The 13,119-nt window shown below is 43.1% G+C and overlaps 1 protein-coding gene across 6 annotated transcripts in view; it reads left to right on the top strand.

Annotated features, from left to right (window-relative positions):
• SLC4A11 (solute carrier family 4 member 11) overlaps positions 1–13,119 on the top strand; it is a 143,177-nt gene that overhangs the window by 95,103 nt on the left and 34,955 nt on the right. For 5 of the 6 annotated variants that reach the window (XM_088133210.1, XM_088133208.1, XM_088133205.1 and 2 more), the window contains exons 7-10: positions 6,602–6,725; positions 7,559–7,765; positions 8,675–8,759; positions 12,794–12,919. In XM_088133210.1, coding sequence (XP_087989336.1) covers positions 6,602–6,725; positions 7,559–7,765; positions 8,675–8,759; positions 12,794–12,919 — 542 coding nt within the window. The remainder of the gene's footprint in view (positions 1–6,601; positions 6,726–7,558; positions 7,766–8,674; positions 8,760–12,793; positions 12,920–13,119) is intronic. The other variant, XM_088133211.1, reaches the window with a different exon arrangement.

Here is a 13,119-nt window from a genome sequence, read left to right as displayed (position 1 = left end):
TTGGGACTGCAGCTCCCAGAATGCCCCACTGGTATATGGCTAGCAGCAATGTGCTGGGATCTGTACAGCTTGCAGTCTCAAAGTGAAGTCCCAGGCTGGCGAAAGCTGTATTGCTGTGCTTTGCTCTGGGCTGTAACCCTTCATGTGGACACATTCTCTTAAGTTAACTAGTTGGTCAGTTAGGTATTAGGTTGGTAAGAGCCAGTCTGGGTTAGTGATTAAAGGCACCAAACCAGGAGACTGCAAATTCTAGTCCTGCCTTAGGCATGAAGCCAGCTGGGTGACCTTGGGCCAGTCACTCTCTCTCAGCCTTGGGAAGAAGGAGGCCAAGGCAAACCATTTCCAAAAACATTGTCATGAAAACTGCAGGGACTTGTCCAAGCAGTTGCCAAGAATCAACACTGCCTTGAGGGCACACACTTGCACACAGAAGTGGCTTGGTAGCTGGCTTAAAAAAAAAAAAAACAGTAAAGGATGACGTTCTTCGTGATTCAGGAACGTTTCTTTGATCTGAGCCAAATGTTGGAGAGACAGGACGGTCTGTGTGGCTCATCTTGGAGAGATGAACATTAAGGATGAAGGTACCCCTGAAACATGAAGGCATCTGGAGAGAGTTACTAGACGTGCTTGTCCCATCATAGCCTAGATGTTGGCCTTCCTAAACATTAAGTATAAATGACAAGCTAGAATGGGATGTCTGCTTTTCTTAATATCAGAAAATCTTGCCTCCTTCTCCCACCTAAAGTCAAGAGATGTAAGGAAAGACATTTTCCTTTTGTTTCAATATGAGGTACGTGAAAAGAGAGAACCATCTTCGCTTAATTGGATAGTGCCATGGAGCTCTTGCTGTGCTCCTCTGCAGATAGAGACGTTCCACCAGGATGAACGGTAATGGAGAGACAATGGATGACTTTGGGAACCAGAGAGGGAGCCCTATGAGTCACTTTTCCGAACTGCTACGGTAGAAACTGGCAAACAGCCGCTTGGCTTTCGCTCAAGCCATTTGTCTTGGTGTGACACGTTTTCCCATCTCTGCTTTAGCCATAAATGTGCCGAGAAGCACTGAATTATTTGTGCAAGTGATTTAAAAGTAATTTTATGCCTCCTGCTTGGACACCAGGCAAATTCTACATTAGAGGGACTGAATTACGGTGAATAATTCAGGTCATTATCATACAATATTTTTAAAAGAGCAGGTTTGTTTTACTTCTAAGGAACTTAAAACACCATCGTTTAAGACAGTGTTAAGCTCTGGAATAATGCAGGTGGTGTATCTGTTTTCCATCTTTTGTTTGGTCTTATGCCGGTGGACACTCCTGAGGGCAATAAATTCCCTAACTCAGGGTTTCTCAACCTTGGCAACTTTAAGACGTGCGGATTTCAACTCCCAGAATTCCCCAGCCAGCATATGCTGGCTGGGGAATTCTGAGAGCTGAAATCCACACATCTTAAAGTTGCCAAGGCTGAGAAACCCTGTCCTAACTCAACCACAGTATGAAATGCTATGCAGTAATACCGTAAGTTTAATACACTTGGTGGGAATCTCACCTGATTTCTGAGTAAAGCTCTCCCAGGAATTCATATACTTGTTGATGTTGATTGATAGTATTTATACTCTGCATTTTGACCCAGGGTATTAACATATGTGTACGGCTGCCATGTAACCATGTTGGAAGGTGGGTGGCCGTTGTACCTGCACTCCGAAACCTTGTTTCATGGTTCCACGTAAGGTAGAAAGCTACAGAAGTACAGACAGATTTAAGAGCTTCTTTCATACATTGAGTTAGAATGTCATTTTCTTGGTTTTGTAGGGGGTGTAGGGGTTGGCCTTGAAAGACAGGAGGAAGAGCTGCTACCAAGACAACAGTTAGATAAGCGGGTCTTGAGCCCGGGCCAAGAAGGTGACTTGAGAACACATCTCAGACAGGCCCTTCCCTAATTCTCACAAAGATAAAGTGAGGGAGAGGGGAATCATATTCAGACTTGGAAGATTCTGTTACTACAGCTGTTACAATAAAAGTAATCCTGACCTACCTGGAATTGGCTTCTTAGTCTGGGCTTCCTTGTTGTGCTGACAGGTGTTTCTTAACACAGATGTGAACAAGCTGAAGCCAACTCCAGAATAGTTTGTGGCCCCTGGAAACCTTGGGTCAGAGACCTCCAAAACCTGTTCCCAAACTGTAGTTTTCAATGTCACAGCAGAAGAAAGTACTGCCTATGTGACTGAACAGTGATCGTATTAACTGAGTTTTACTTTAACTAAAATTAAATGAAATAGAATTAAATTTCAACTTCCTCATTCTCAGCGCAGCCCAGCGTAATCCTCAGATCAGGAAAAGTAGAATGCCCAACTTGGTCTGCTGGATAAACCCAAGCACTGTAGTTTGTAGATCATGGTTTATAGTTTAGTGGGTTTGGCAGGCGCAACCAGTTGTGTTTGATTCAACAAACAAGGCGTTGTTTAATAGTGGCATCTGATAATGTTGAATTCTTTCAGGGCTGGATAATCAAAACTGGGAATAGGAAATAAAGTATCTCAAATGGCTAGAATGGAACAAGTTTAGGCACATAAGAATCCAAGAACTTTGATAAGGAGTTGCATCATAAAAAAGCAAAAAAGCCATTATGAAAGAATTTCAGTGGCTCTGATGGATGCAGAGACCTATTTATAGTAAAAGCAATGTTCAAATCCTTTCACCTCTTTCTCTCACCCGAGCAATGCAACGGATTGGACATCCTTCACTTTTGGGCAGAAAGCCCAGTTTCCATCTGCTTTGTTTTGGTAATGGACAGATCTGGTATCAGGTTGTTTTCTTCTGACAAGTGTGAGAGCTAGCTCTCGCACTTCAGATCCTTCTTATTAAGCCTTGTCAAGACCTGGAGTTCCATCCTTAATGCAGTTTCCATTCCCATACCCTTTCCCCAGTCTGTTGGATTTCTCTTGTAGCAAACTGGGCTGGAACCAGTGGACCCAAAGAACAAGATTTTCAGCTCTTATTTAGTAAAATTGATTGGGGGGTCGGGGGGAAGGGTTAGAGGTACAACAGAAGAATTCCAGCAAGTGTTTTACTTTCATATGATGCCTTTATATGGAGTTCATTAAGGAGGGAGTATTCTTAAACATTTTCTTATATTTTTATGGTAGAGAGGGCTGGAAAAAGAAAGGATCCCTACTGGTTTTGTAAAAGTAGGACAGTCTGAATCTGCTTATTGTTTTGGTAATGGCCAGTTCCTTTATCAGCCTGGGAATTGGCTCTCACACAATCAATAAAAACCTTGTATTCCAACAAATCTTTGATTAATCTAAAGTGAACAGCATGTGGTTTTGGAGGTCTTCCTGAATGGCAACATCTGTGATGATTGGGGCCACTGGAGGCTGTAATTCTCCAACAATGTGAAGGCGACAAGTTCTCCATCTCTGATGTAGTCAGTTTAATTTCCTTATTGTTTAGTTTCTTAATTGGCTTGTCTTTTATTGATTCCATTGATTCTTCTGTCAGGCTTTTCTCTGTTCTTGTTTTAATATGTATGCTGTAATTTTGTTTTGTGTGGTCAAAGTTTATTACAAGGTGTCGGTTGGTGCTTCAGTGATGCTCCATCTGAGGAGTATTGCTACATAAAGATTAGGGTACTGTACAGGAAAATGTTGATTTCAGTCAGGGTCCTAGTTTCTACACAAAACTCACTGGGACTAGGGAGTTCATGTTTTCTCTCAGCTTTTCGGGAGAACTTCCAAGCAGAAAATACGTCTTGCAACACTATGGGGTCCTTCCCAGCTTTCTTGAGTCCCAACTGCATGCTTGTGAGGGTGCAAGCCTCTAGTAAAGCTATGAAGCACTCTGAAATCTCAGCTTCTGAGATAGTAAGGGATTGGATGGATCAATTAGTTGGTTTAAGGCCACTTAATACATCCAATGAGATCTGAGTATGAGACTTCCAGATTTACACTCAGCTATGGTGTCATGCCAGATCTGAATTGTTGAAATGGATATTGAAGAGAACCCATTCGCATCTTTCATTGGATAGTAGAAGACGGTGCTTTGAAGAGCGCAATGTTTCCCAAAGAATAAGAATAATTTTTTTTCTCCAAGATCCCATGAATGTTACTGCTATTGAATAAAAATTGAAAAGTTGCTTTAGTGAATGCAAAGAACAAAACACTGAATTGCAAATAGTACATTAAACGGTTCCTTCCCGCACCAGTTTGGCTGATGAATATACATGAGAGTTAAAACCATCTAGAAAGCTAGACAATTTGACAGATAACCCTAATAGTCCCAGAAATTGAAACGCCTCTTTTATCCGCTGCCTATAATTGCAATAAATGGAAGTTGGTGTAAGAAGGGGAAATGCAACAAAGTTTTTGCGTGTTGATTATGCACAGCCAAGTGGTGGTCTCTGAAGCAGATTACAATCGATGGCGATACGAATCGCTTAGCAGAAGTCCTGTCTCATTAGCCAGATCTCGTATAGATTTTTTTTCACTTGCACTGACGAATTGATGTCGTCAAGTGGGACACGCCAATGTGTGGTTTACTAAAACACGCTGGGTGTTTATGTAGTACATGTGCTTGGACAGGCCTAGCTTGCATGTTTAACGTTTCAATGAACCCGCTAGACAGGCAGCCACAAGCGAACTTTGAGAACAGAGCCACAGCGTGGAATGTTCTTTTGTGGAACCATAGTTCGTTGCTGTGCTTCCCTTGGCAGCCAACGCTGAGCAAGACCTGAGTAAAAAATAGGAAGAAGAATATCCGAGGAGGAAATGGGATTGAGAAGGACTTTGGGGATAAGGTCTGGACAGACTCAGTACCAGGAAGCAAAAAGACAAGCAGTGAAGATCCAACAGAGCTAGAATGACTTGGTTTGACAGATGGCAAACCAATTGGCGTTCTGGGCCAATTGAAAATTGGGGCATTTTATCCACAGTCCAAACCAGGGTTTCTCAACCTCCGCAACTTTAAGATGTGTGGACTTCAACTCCCAGAATTCCCCAGCCAGCACTGGGGAAATTCTGGGAGTTGAAGTCCACACATCTTAAAGTTGCGGAGGTTGAGAAACCCTGGTCCAAACCACCCACATCCTCTTGGTTCTAGAAATCTGTTTTTATCCAGATGTTTGCAAGGGATCTGCTTCTTTCATGCAGAGAGCAAGACCCCGTGACACCACAAGCATTGTCAGTGGCTGACCATCGGTAGACAAGGGGAAGATTTGGTGTTCTTTCATGGTCTTAAAGCCATTGTCTAGGATAGGTTAAAAATTTCTCTTAAAAGAAGGCACAGAGACCTCAAAGGCAAAGATAAACCTGTTGGCCTGACTCTCAATTTCTACTTTTCTTTGCGGCATAATAGAAACAGGCCTTCCAGTTGCTGCTGGATTTTGTGTCCTCTAGTAACTTAAGTCTCAGTCAGAAACAGCCCTTTCCCAGCTGAAGATTCTCATGTGGCTTTGCTTACATACCAATTGATGGCACCCGGCTGGTGGATCTCACACAATCTGGCGGCAGAAATACATGCTTTGTCCCTGGTCTCTGCCAGGCACACTCTGGGCAATCCCCCGTTCGGATGCTTAAGAGGCAGGTGGGGGGGGGTGTCATGATAAAGAAGGCAGTGCAAAAGAACGAGTGAGCTTAGGCCCAAATTTTGCAGCCCCATCCAACTTCTTTGATCAGCGCCAGCGTTTGATGGACAAATGCTTTGTATTTTTGAGACACAGGCTTGTGGATCACTGCACATACCTTGTCTGAACATGGTTTGGGGGGGGATTAAAGGGATACTTGGGAACACAAAGAGAGGAAAGAAAAATACACATTTAAGCTCCTCTATTTAATACACACAACAGGATTTTCAAACGAGAGGCGTCTTTGCACTTAATCAATGACTCATTCTTACCCCATGGTGTTTCTGCAAACCTTTGAAGGGGGGTTTGAAAACATACAGGCATTTCCTCCTTGCTTCTCAGTGGCCTGTTTTCCCTCTACTTCTGTTGGTGTTTACCAAACCTGGGACTGTTCTTAGAGGGACAATTTATTTGAACTTTCTTTGATGCTTTCAGTTCGTTAGCACAACTGTCATTTTTTCGGTTGAGTCCTTTAGAAGAGACTCCACCGTGGAGACCTCCAGATGTGATGCAACCGTTGCTCCCTTAATCCCCAGCCAGCATGGTGCAGTCCTGGGGCTTGGAACACAAACACATCTGAAAAGAGGAGGAAATTCTTGAGGTTCAGTTATCCTAACATTAAAAACCTAGAAAAAGCATCCCAAATTGAGAAAAAGGTTAACCATGTCCATGTTTGTACACAGATGTCCAGAGAGAGAGGAAAAACCAGTTGACATCTCTGTTGACTTTCTCTTAATTTTTTTCAAGGGGACTAAATGGGTGACTTCACCATTCTTGTAAGAAATAAGTGTTTGATGGAAGGGTGGTGTTTTTTTCTCTGCTAATGATGAGGCTCTCCCATGGTGGTCCTCACTAGCCCATATGCTAGTGGAAACAAGGGCTAACCCCTTTTTCCTTTAAAGCTGACTTCCTTCCTGGAAGATGATCACAACCATCCCATAGATGGCTGATCCTGCTGAAATAACCCTATCTTGTTTGACAGTTGCACTATAAAATCTCTCCAGCGCCGTCACGTTTGTATCAGCCGGCTTGAAAGACCCCAGAACTGGGGAGAGAATTCCTGTGAAGTGAGATTCGTCATTTTGGTGCTCGCACCTCCAAAAATGGTATGCTTACTTTCTTTGTGACCCATGTGAGTTGATCTTCCTTGCCCTTGTAGAACGTCCAGCTAGTCCTTATTCAAATAGGAGTGAAAGAGCTCCACATGGGTTGTCCCTGCACAGACAACTCTCACATTTGTGTATTAAGTCTGTGTGTGTCACTGTTGTACACACATCTGTGTCCTAACAGATCTAGGATGGTAGATCAAGATCCACAAATTACAAATAATGAATTGGATAGTAATCTTTGAAGCTGGAAGAAAAATGAACTGGTTTTGGAATGATATGACCACTTTGAAAGGCTCGCATCTCCCTCCCTGCATATTTAGGAAAACATTCTGCCTAATATGCTAACTTAGAACATTCAAGGAGGGTCTTGTTTTGCAGGACTTCCAATATAATCACCAAAAATTGCCATGAAGCACACAACGGCGCAAATATAGCACTTGTTGGCAATTCTCTCAAACAGCTGTGCCTTTTCCTGTGATCTCATGCCTGTCCTCTGTAGCTGCCACATAGTCTAAAGGACTGTTTCTCAAACTTGGCAACTTTAAAACATGTGGACTTCAACTCCCAGAATTCTGGCTGGAGATGATCTGAGGCATCTTTTGGAGATCTTATCTGAAATGCTGCATAGCCTTAACCGACAGTATGTGGAGGCAAAGCCCACCACGATCCTCTGAAGTGTCCACAGTTCTCAGTGCTGGCCACTTTTGATAGATTCAGGGCAAAGAGGGAAGGAGGTTGAGAGGTCATGAAACATAAAACTCAGGCCATAATGTAGATGTTCACCTTATCCATTGATATCGCTTTTGGTTTGCTTGTTCTTGCTCCCTCAGAAAAGTACCAAAACAGCCACTGAAGTGGGTCGGACATTTGCCACAATGTTTTCAGATATTACCTTCCGGCAGAAGCTTCTGGAAACAAAAACCGAAGAAGAGTTCAAAGAAGCTTTGGTCCACCAGCGTCACCTGCTGACAGTTGTCAACCAGAGGCCCTCAGCAGTGACTGATGACCACAAAACTCATAGTCCCAAGCCTCTTAAGGTATAGGGGTAGGGGGGAAGCTGATGCCTTGCTTCAGGTTAATGAAATGCAGCCATGTATCATGAGGTGCTCTTAGAAGAGTTACAGGTGTTTTCCTAAGAAGTTCAAGGAAGTGTGAACCTATACAGGAACATGCATACTTCTCCAGGTAGTTGCCCAACTATGTGTCTCTGGGTCGGCAGAGCTGTTACCCAAATTTGGAGCTTCTCTTCCTGAATGCTCAGTTTGCACTGCATTTCTTCTCAGCTGCTGCAGCTTAAATGGTGGTGGTTAACCCACACTCATATGGTGTCATGAATTGAGGCCACCAAAAAGTCATATTCAGCCTTGTCTTCCTCCTCCTCCCTCTCCCTCTCCCTCTCTCTCTCTCTCTCTCTCTCTCAAAATTAAATTAACTTTGTCTTCAGTCTGCTGAGCTTTCAGTAGTTGGGGAGCAAAAAAGTACTTGGGGTAGTCTCTGTTGATAATTACTTCCTCTGTGTCTCAAATTACATCTAAAAACTTAGGAAGCATCTATATGTTTGATTCTGAGACTGCTGCATAACCTCACCTGGAGGACCAGGTTGGTTGAAAGTTCAGTGATAGAGACCCTTGTAGACAGAGAGGCGGGAGCTGGACAACAAATAACAGAAAGCAAAATTAACTTGACCCATGCTGACGGTGGTTTTGATGGATTTGGGCAGCAAGACCAACCTTGCCTTTTGGCGCATCTTGAGATTTGATGGCTGTCTGGGGACTCCGGTCACTCACCGTCTAAGTTCTTCCAAGCATAGTGTGCTCTGCCATCGTTTCTCTGAATTCAGTCAGGCCGCTGGCTTTCCCGTCTGGCTGGAGAAGGCCTGCTCTCTCTTTCCTTCAACAATAGATGAGCATTTTTGAACTGAAATAACATTTCCTTCCTTTCTTTAGCTCCACGAGTTCTTCAATGTTGGCAAAGGAATTTTTGATGACATTGCACGAAGATTTCCAGTGTACGCTTTGGACTTCACTGACGGTAGGTGAGCTGTTGTTTATGGAAAAAGGGGTCCGACTGGAGTCCACATTGTACTGTGTCCTGTTTACAGATGTCTGACATCTCTGTCTTGTTGAAAGGAAAATTGAGCGCTGGGGCACCAGTGGGCTGGATTTAAAGAGGATTCCCAATGTCTTCAGCCAAAGGTGGTGCCCTGTGACCCATCAGGGGTTATCCACGTGTAAAAATAAGTTTATGTGCAAAGACAAAACACAATATTATCACATTAGCAGAACCACATTTTAAATATACTTTGATATCCCAATGGTCTTATAAATTTAATCTGGCTGTGTGATGCAGGCGGAGTGTCTGCTTCAACCTCTTACCAGCTGTTCTTTTTTCAAACCCAACCCAGTTCCTGCCCATCTTCTTCATCAAGTGACATCAATCAAAGGGCAGTTGTATTAGATTCCTGCACTAGGCACAGGTTACGTTGGGTGAATCAAGGTGCCTGGAGAGGGTTCAAGTCTTTCATTCTGTGATTCCAGATACTATGATTCTTCAACCTGGAATTTTGTCTCTGTCTTAGACTACAGCCCCCATTATCATTGGCTGCGCTGGCTAGGAATTGTGGTTGAGTACTTCTAGAATACACCAAGGGAGGGAAAGGTGTTGAAAGAAATATTCTGCTTGAGCAATCCTTTTCTGTTCCATTTTATCATGAGCAAGTCATTTCTCCAAGCAATGTGCCACCTTCAAAGTTAACTTTCTTGATGGGTGATCTCAAATCGGGTGAAACCAAGCCAAAAGACCTTAAGGTAGTGTTTCTCAACCTTGGCAACTTTAAGATACATGGACTTCAACTCCCAGAATTCCCCACCCAGTCTTAGAAAGAGGAGGTATCCTATGGATTTACCATGTACACCTCTAGAGTAAAAGTGCAGCTGGCTGGGTATCCATTGCCCACCTACCTTCCCGTTGGAACCCTCACTGATGAAGGTTGGAATCCATAAGTGGTGTATGCATAACCTTCCCCGTGTTCTGGGAATAGGTTATGCAGTCTGTGGCTTCCTTAGACCCACATCTTAACAGTTTAGGATTTCATATATCAGCATGTGATAGAAAGGACTATCTGTCTGATTTCTTGGCCTCAACCCTTCTTTTGGTTCTGTCTCCATGCTTCCAGTGAAAGAAGTCTTCAGGTTGCAGTCTGAGAGACCAAAATTCAGATGACCTCCTGTTTCTCAAATAACGTTGGTCTAAGTAGAGAAGTTGTCTGATCTTAGAATCATAGAATTGTAGAGTTGGAAGGATTCACAAGGATCATCTAGTTCAACCCTCTGCAATTTGTAGGAAGACCAGTGATGTCTCTCAGTGCTAGTGATGGCTTTCCAGCCAGCAGCAGCAACAGCAGAAGACTTGGACCTCTAAATGTCTTGGAGAAAGAGTACTTTGAGAAAGATTTCTGGTGTGGGGTTGCCATGTTTTGATGAGGGCTGGGTTCTGTTCCCCCCTACACATTTTTCCTTTCTCAAGGAGGGCTAAGAATAAAAGAAAACAATGGGACCTTAATGTAGAAGTTAGTTTTAAAAAATGCAATTTTTACGGATGGTTAATATCAGCTGTTCTAACCATCCATAGATATAGCATTTTTACTCACTTCCAATTATAACAAAACACGTGATACATAACACACACACACACATACACACACTGACATAATCAAATGGTGGCATAATTAAATTCTACTGATACTTATCAATGCAACCTATTTTTTTTAATTAAAAGATTCCCTGAAATACAATGAAAAGCTGAATATTATTCCCCCATTAAGAGACATACTTCTCTGTAGCGTTAGCAAACCTGCTTTTTTTCCTGCTGGGAGATATTGCTGATCTATTTACCATTTGGCCCATATTTTCACTCTAATGCTGCTTCCTAAATTCACAATAATTCTTAAATATGAGATGTTATATTCTTTCCTCCTGGGGAAACTCATTTTCAGCATGTCTAGATGGGAGGACCCAGCTGAAAAAGATTCCCCCACCCCCACAGTGTCCTCTAGAGAAGATATTTTAATTGAACTTTGATTAAAAATAATCGTAAATCCAAGCTGATAATAAAGCAGCTTTTGGGGCACGTGGCAAAATTGGCAATGAGTTGGACTGCCGCTTTGGCTTTTCTTTGAACGTGTGAGTGAGTGTGCACGTGTGTAGAAGCACACGGGTGGGTAGTCTTCCCTTCTGTAGGAAGAGGATGACTAAAAGAAGCAGGATCTGCCAATCAGTGGAATCTCCCAAGTGTTCTGGTTCTTTTTTGAGATACTGTATAGTTTTTTTCTGTCTGGCAATCTTCCCTTCCCCGTCTCAGCCCCAAATCATCATCAGCTTTTGGCAAGGAGGAAATCTTTCAGTCTGATCCTCTTCCCTCTGTTTATGTTCAGGAAAACCAGGCACAGAGTTACTTAGTCACTCAAAGTGCTTCTCCTTCCAATTTCATGTTATGGTACGAGAATAAATATCATTTATTCTCAGACGCTGCCCTCCCGTAGGGGTCTCAAAGGAAATATTGGTGGGGCTTTAAAAGGGTTTCATTTCTCATAGTCTTCGGTCTCTATTTCTGGCATGAAGTTTGGTTACCAGGAGAGGGTTGGATTGATATCCTTGTTCGACCATTCACTTTCAAGGGCACCCACTATATTAAGGCATAAGCTTTTGTGAGCTGCTGAGCAAAGTTAATGCATTAATAAAGTTGGTTTCGCATGGAGACGCTACCAGATTCCACGTCAATTTTGTTGCTGTAGACCAGTGTTTCTCAATCTCAGCAACTTTAAGAGGTGTGGACCTCAACTCCCAGAATTCCCCAGCCAAGATGTTGGCTGAGGAATTGTGGGAGTTGAAGTCCACACCTCTTAAAGTTGTTGAGGATGAAAAACACTGCTATAGACTCTCCTGGCTCTGCCCTCACCCACGCGTATTGTACCTGTCCCATGTCTGTTCCGTAACTGGTGTGGCTTTCTCCTTGCTCAGCCTCAGGCAGGGTAGGTGTAATTAACTGATTAATTAGTTAATTCAATTTATACAGCCGCCCAACTCAAATACATGACTGGGTGGCTCGCAGCAATTAAAGGTACTTACATTCTTTCTCTCTTTGGAATATGTTATTTTTATTTCATTAAACTTCAAAAATAGACAATTACTGTAACGTTTCCTTTAAAAGCCTTAGTAGTTTGTATACAGTGGAACCTCGGGTTACGAATGCCTCTGTTAATGAACTTTTCGGGTTACGACCAGCTCTGGCCGCAAAAATTTACCTTGGTTTGCGAACTCCGCCTCGGGTTACGAACCGGATCCGCGGCCATTTTCCCTGCTGCCATGCGGTCGCGGCTTCCTGTGGGCAAGATCGCAGTAGCAAGGAGACGTTCGGTGAGGCTTGTGATGTGTTTTGTGGCGTTTTGGAAGGTTTTTGGTGTGCTTGTCAGCATGGCTCCAAAGAAAATGCAGAGCAGGCTTGGCAAGAATAATTTGCTTCGGGTTGCGACCAGAGTCACGGAACGGATTAAGTTCGTAACCTGAGGTACCACTGTATTATGAGAAATGTGTAGTTTAAAAACAAAACAAAAAAGCCCCTAGCCTGTTTCTTATTGATATGCATACTATATGGTGAAAACAAAATTAATATGTAAAGAAACACCTACGCTAAATTATCTAGGGAACAACAAAACCCCCTAAAAATGGGGGGGGGAGCACGATATGTAATTGACAAAAGCTAACAAGAAAATCTAAATTAACTCTATTGCATCCATTTAATATATATGTACAGGTATTACATGTGTGTGTGTGTGTACCATTTTAATAAATATATGCACAGATATATATGTGTGCACACACGCGTGTGTGCGCGCGTGCGTATCAGACAATTAATATAAAGCTTTATTTCATTTTTACATGCTGGCTGGGGAATTCCAGGAGTTGAAGTCCATACATCTTCAAACTGCCAAGGTTGAGAACCACTGCTGTAGGCACACATCTGGGTCATTTCCATGTTTTTAATCCAGTATTTGGGCTTTATTTTAGGCATTATCGGCAACAACAAAGCGATAGGGAAATACATCACCACCATGATCTTTCTCTATTTCGCCTGCCTCCTGCCAACCATCGCTTTCGGGTCCCTAAATGATGAAAACACAGAAGGGGTCATTGGTGAGTTGGCCTTCCCTCATTTAAGTAGGGGTCACGCTAGGGGGCTGAGTCTTGGGACAATCCGTACTTGAGCATTGCGAAGGTATCTGCCCAGAAGAAGCTGCCTTCTCAGCAGAAAAGCATGGATTGCAGCCGCTTCCCCCAGCTGTCCCCCACAATGATGCCCGTCATCCAGTCAGTACCACACATGGAAGCACCCT

Source organism: Python bivittatus, unplaced genomic scaffold (assembly GCF_059951505.1).
Source record: "Python bivittatus isolate LINGU-HERP-01145 unplaced genomic scaffold, Pbiv_v1 ctg000070_np1212, whole genome shotgun sequence".
NCBI classification, from domain to species: Eukaryota; Metazoa; Chordata; class Lepidosauria; order Squamata; family Pythonidae; genus Python; species Python bivittatus.
This window is presented reverse-complemented; position numbering and strand designations above follow the sequence as displayed.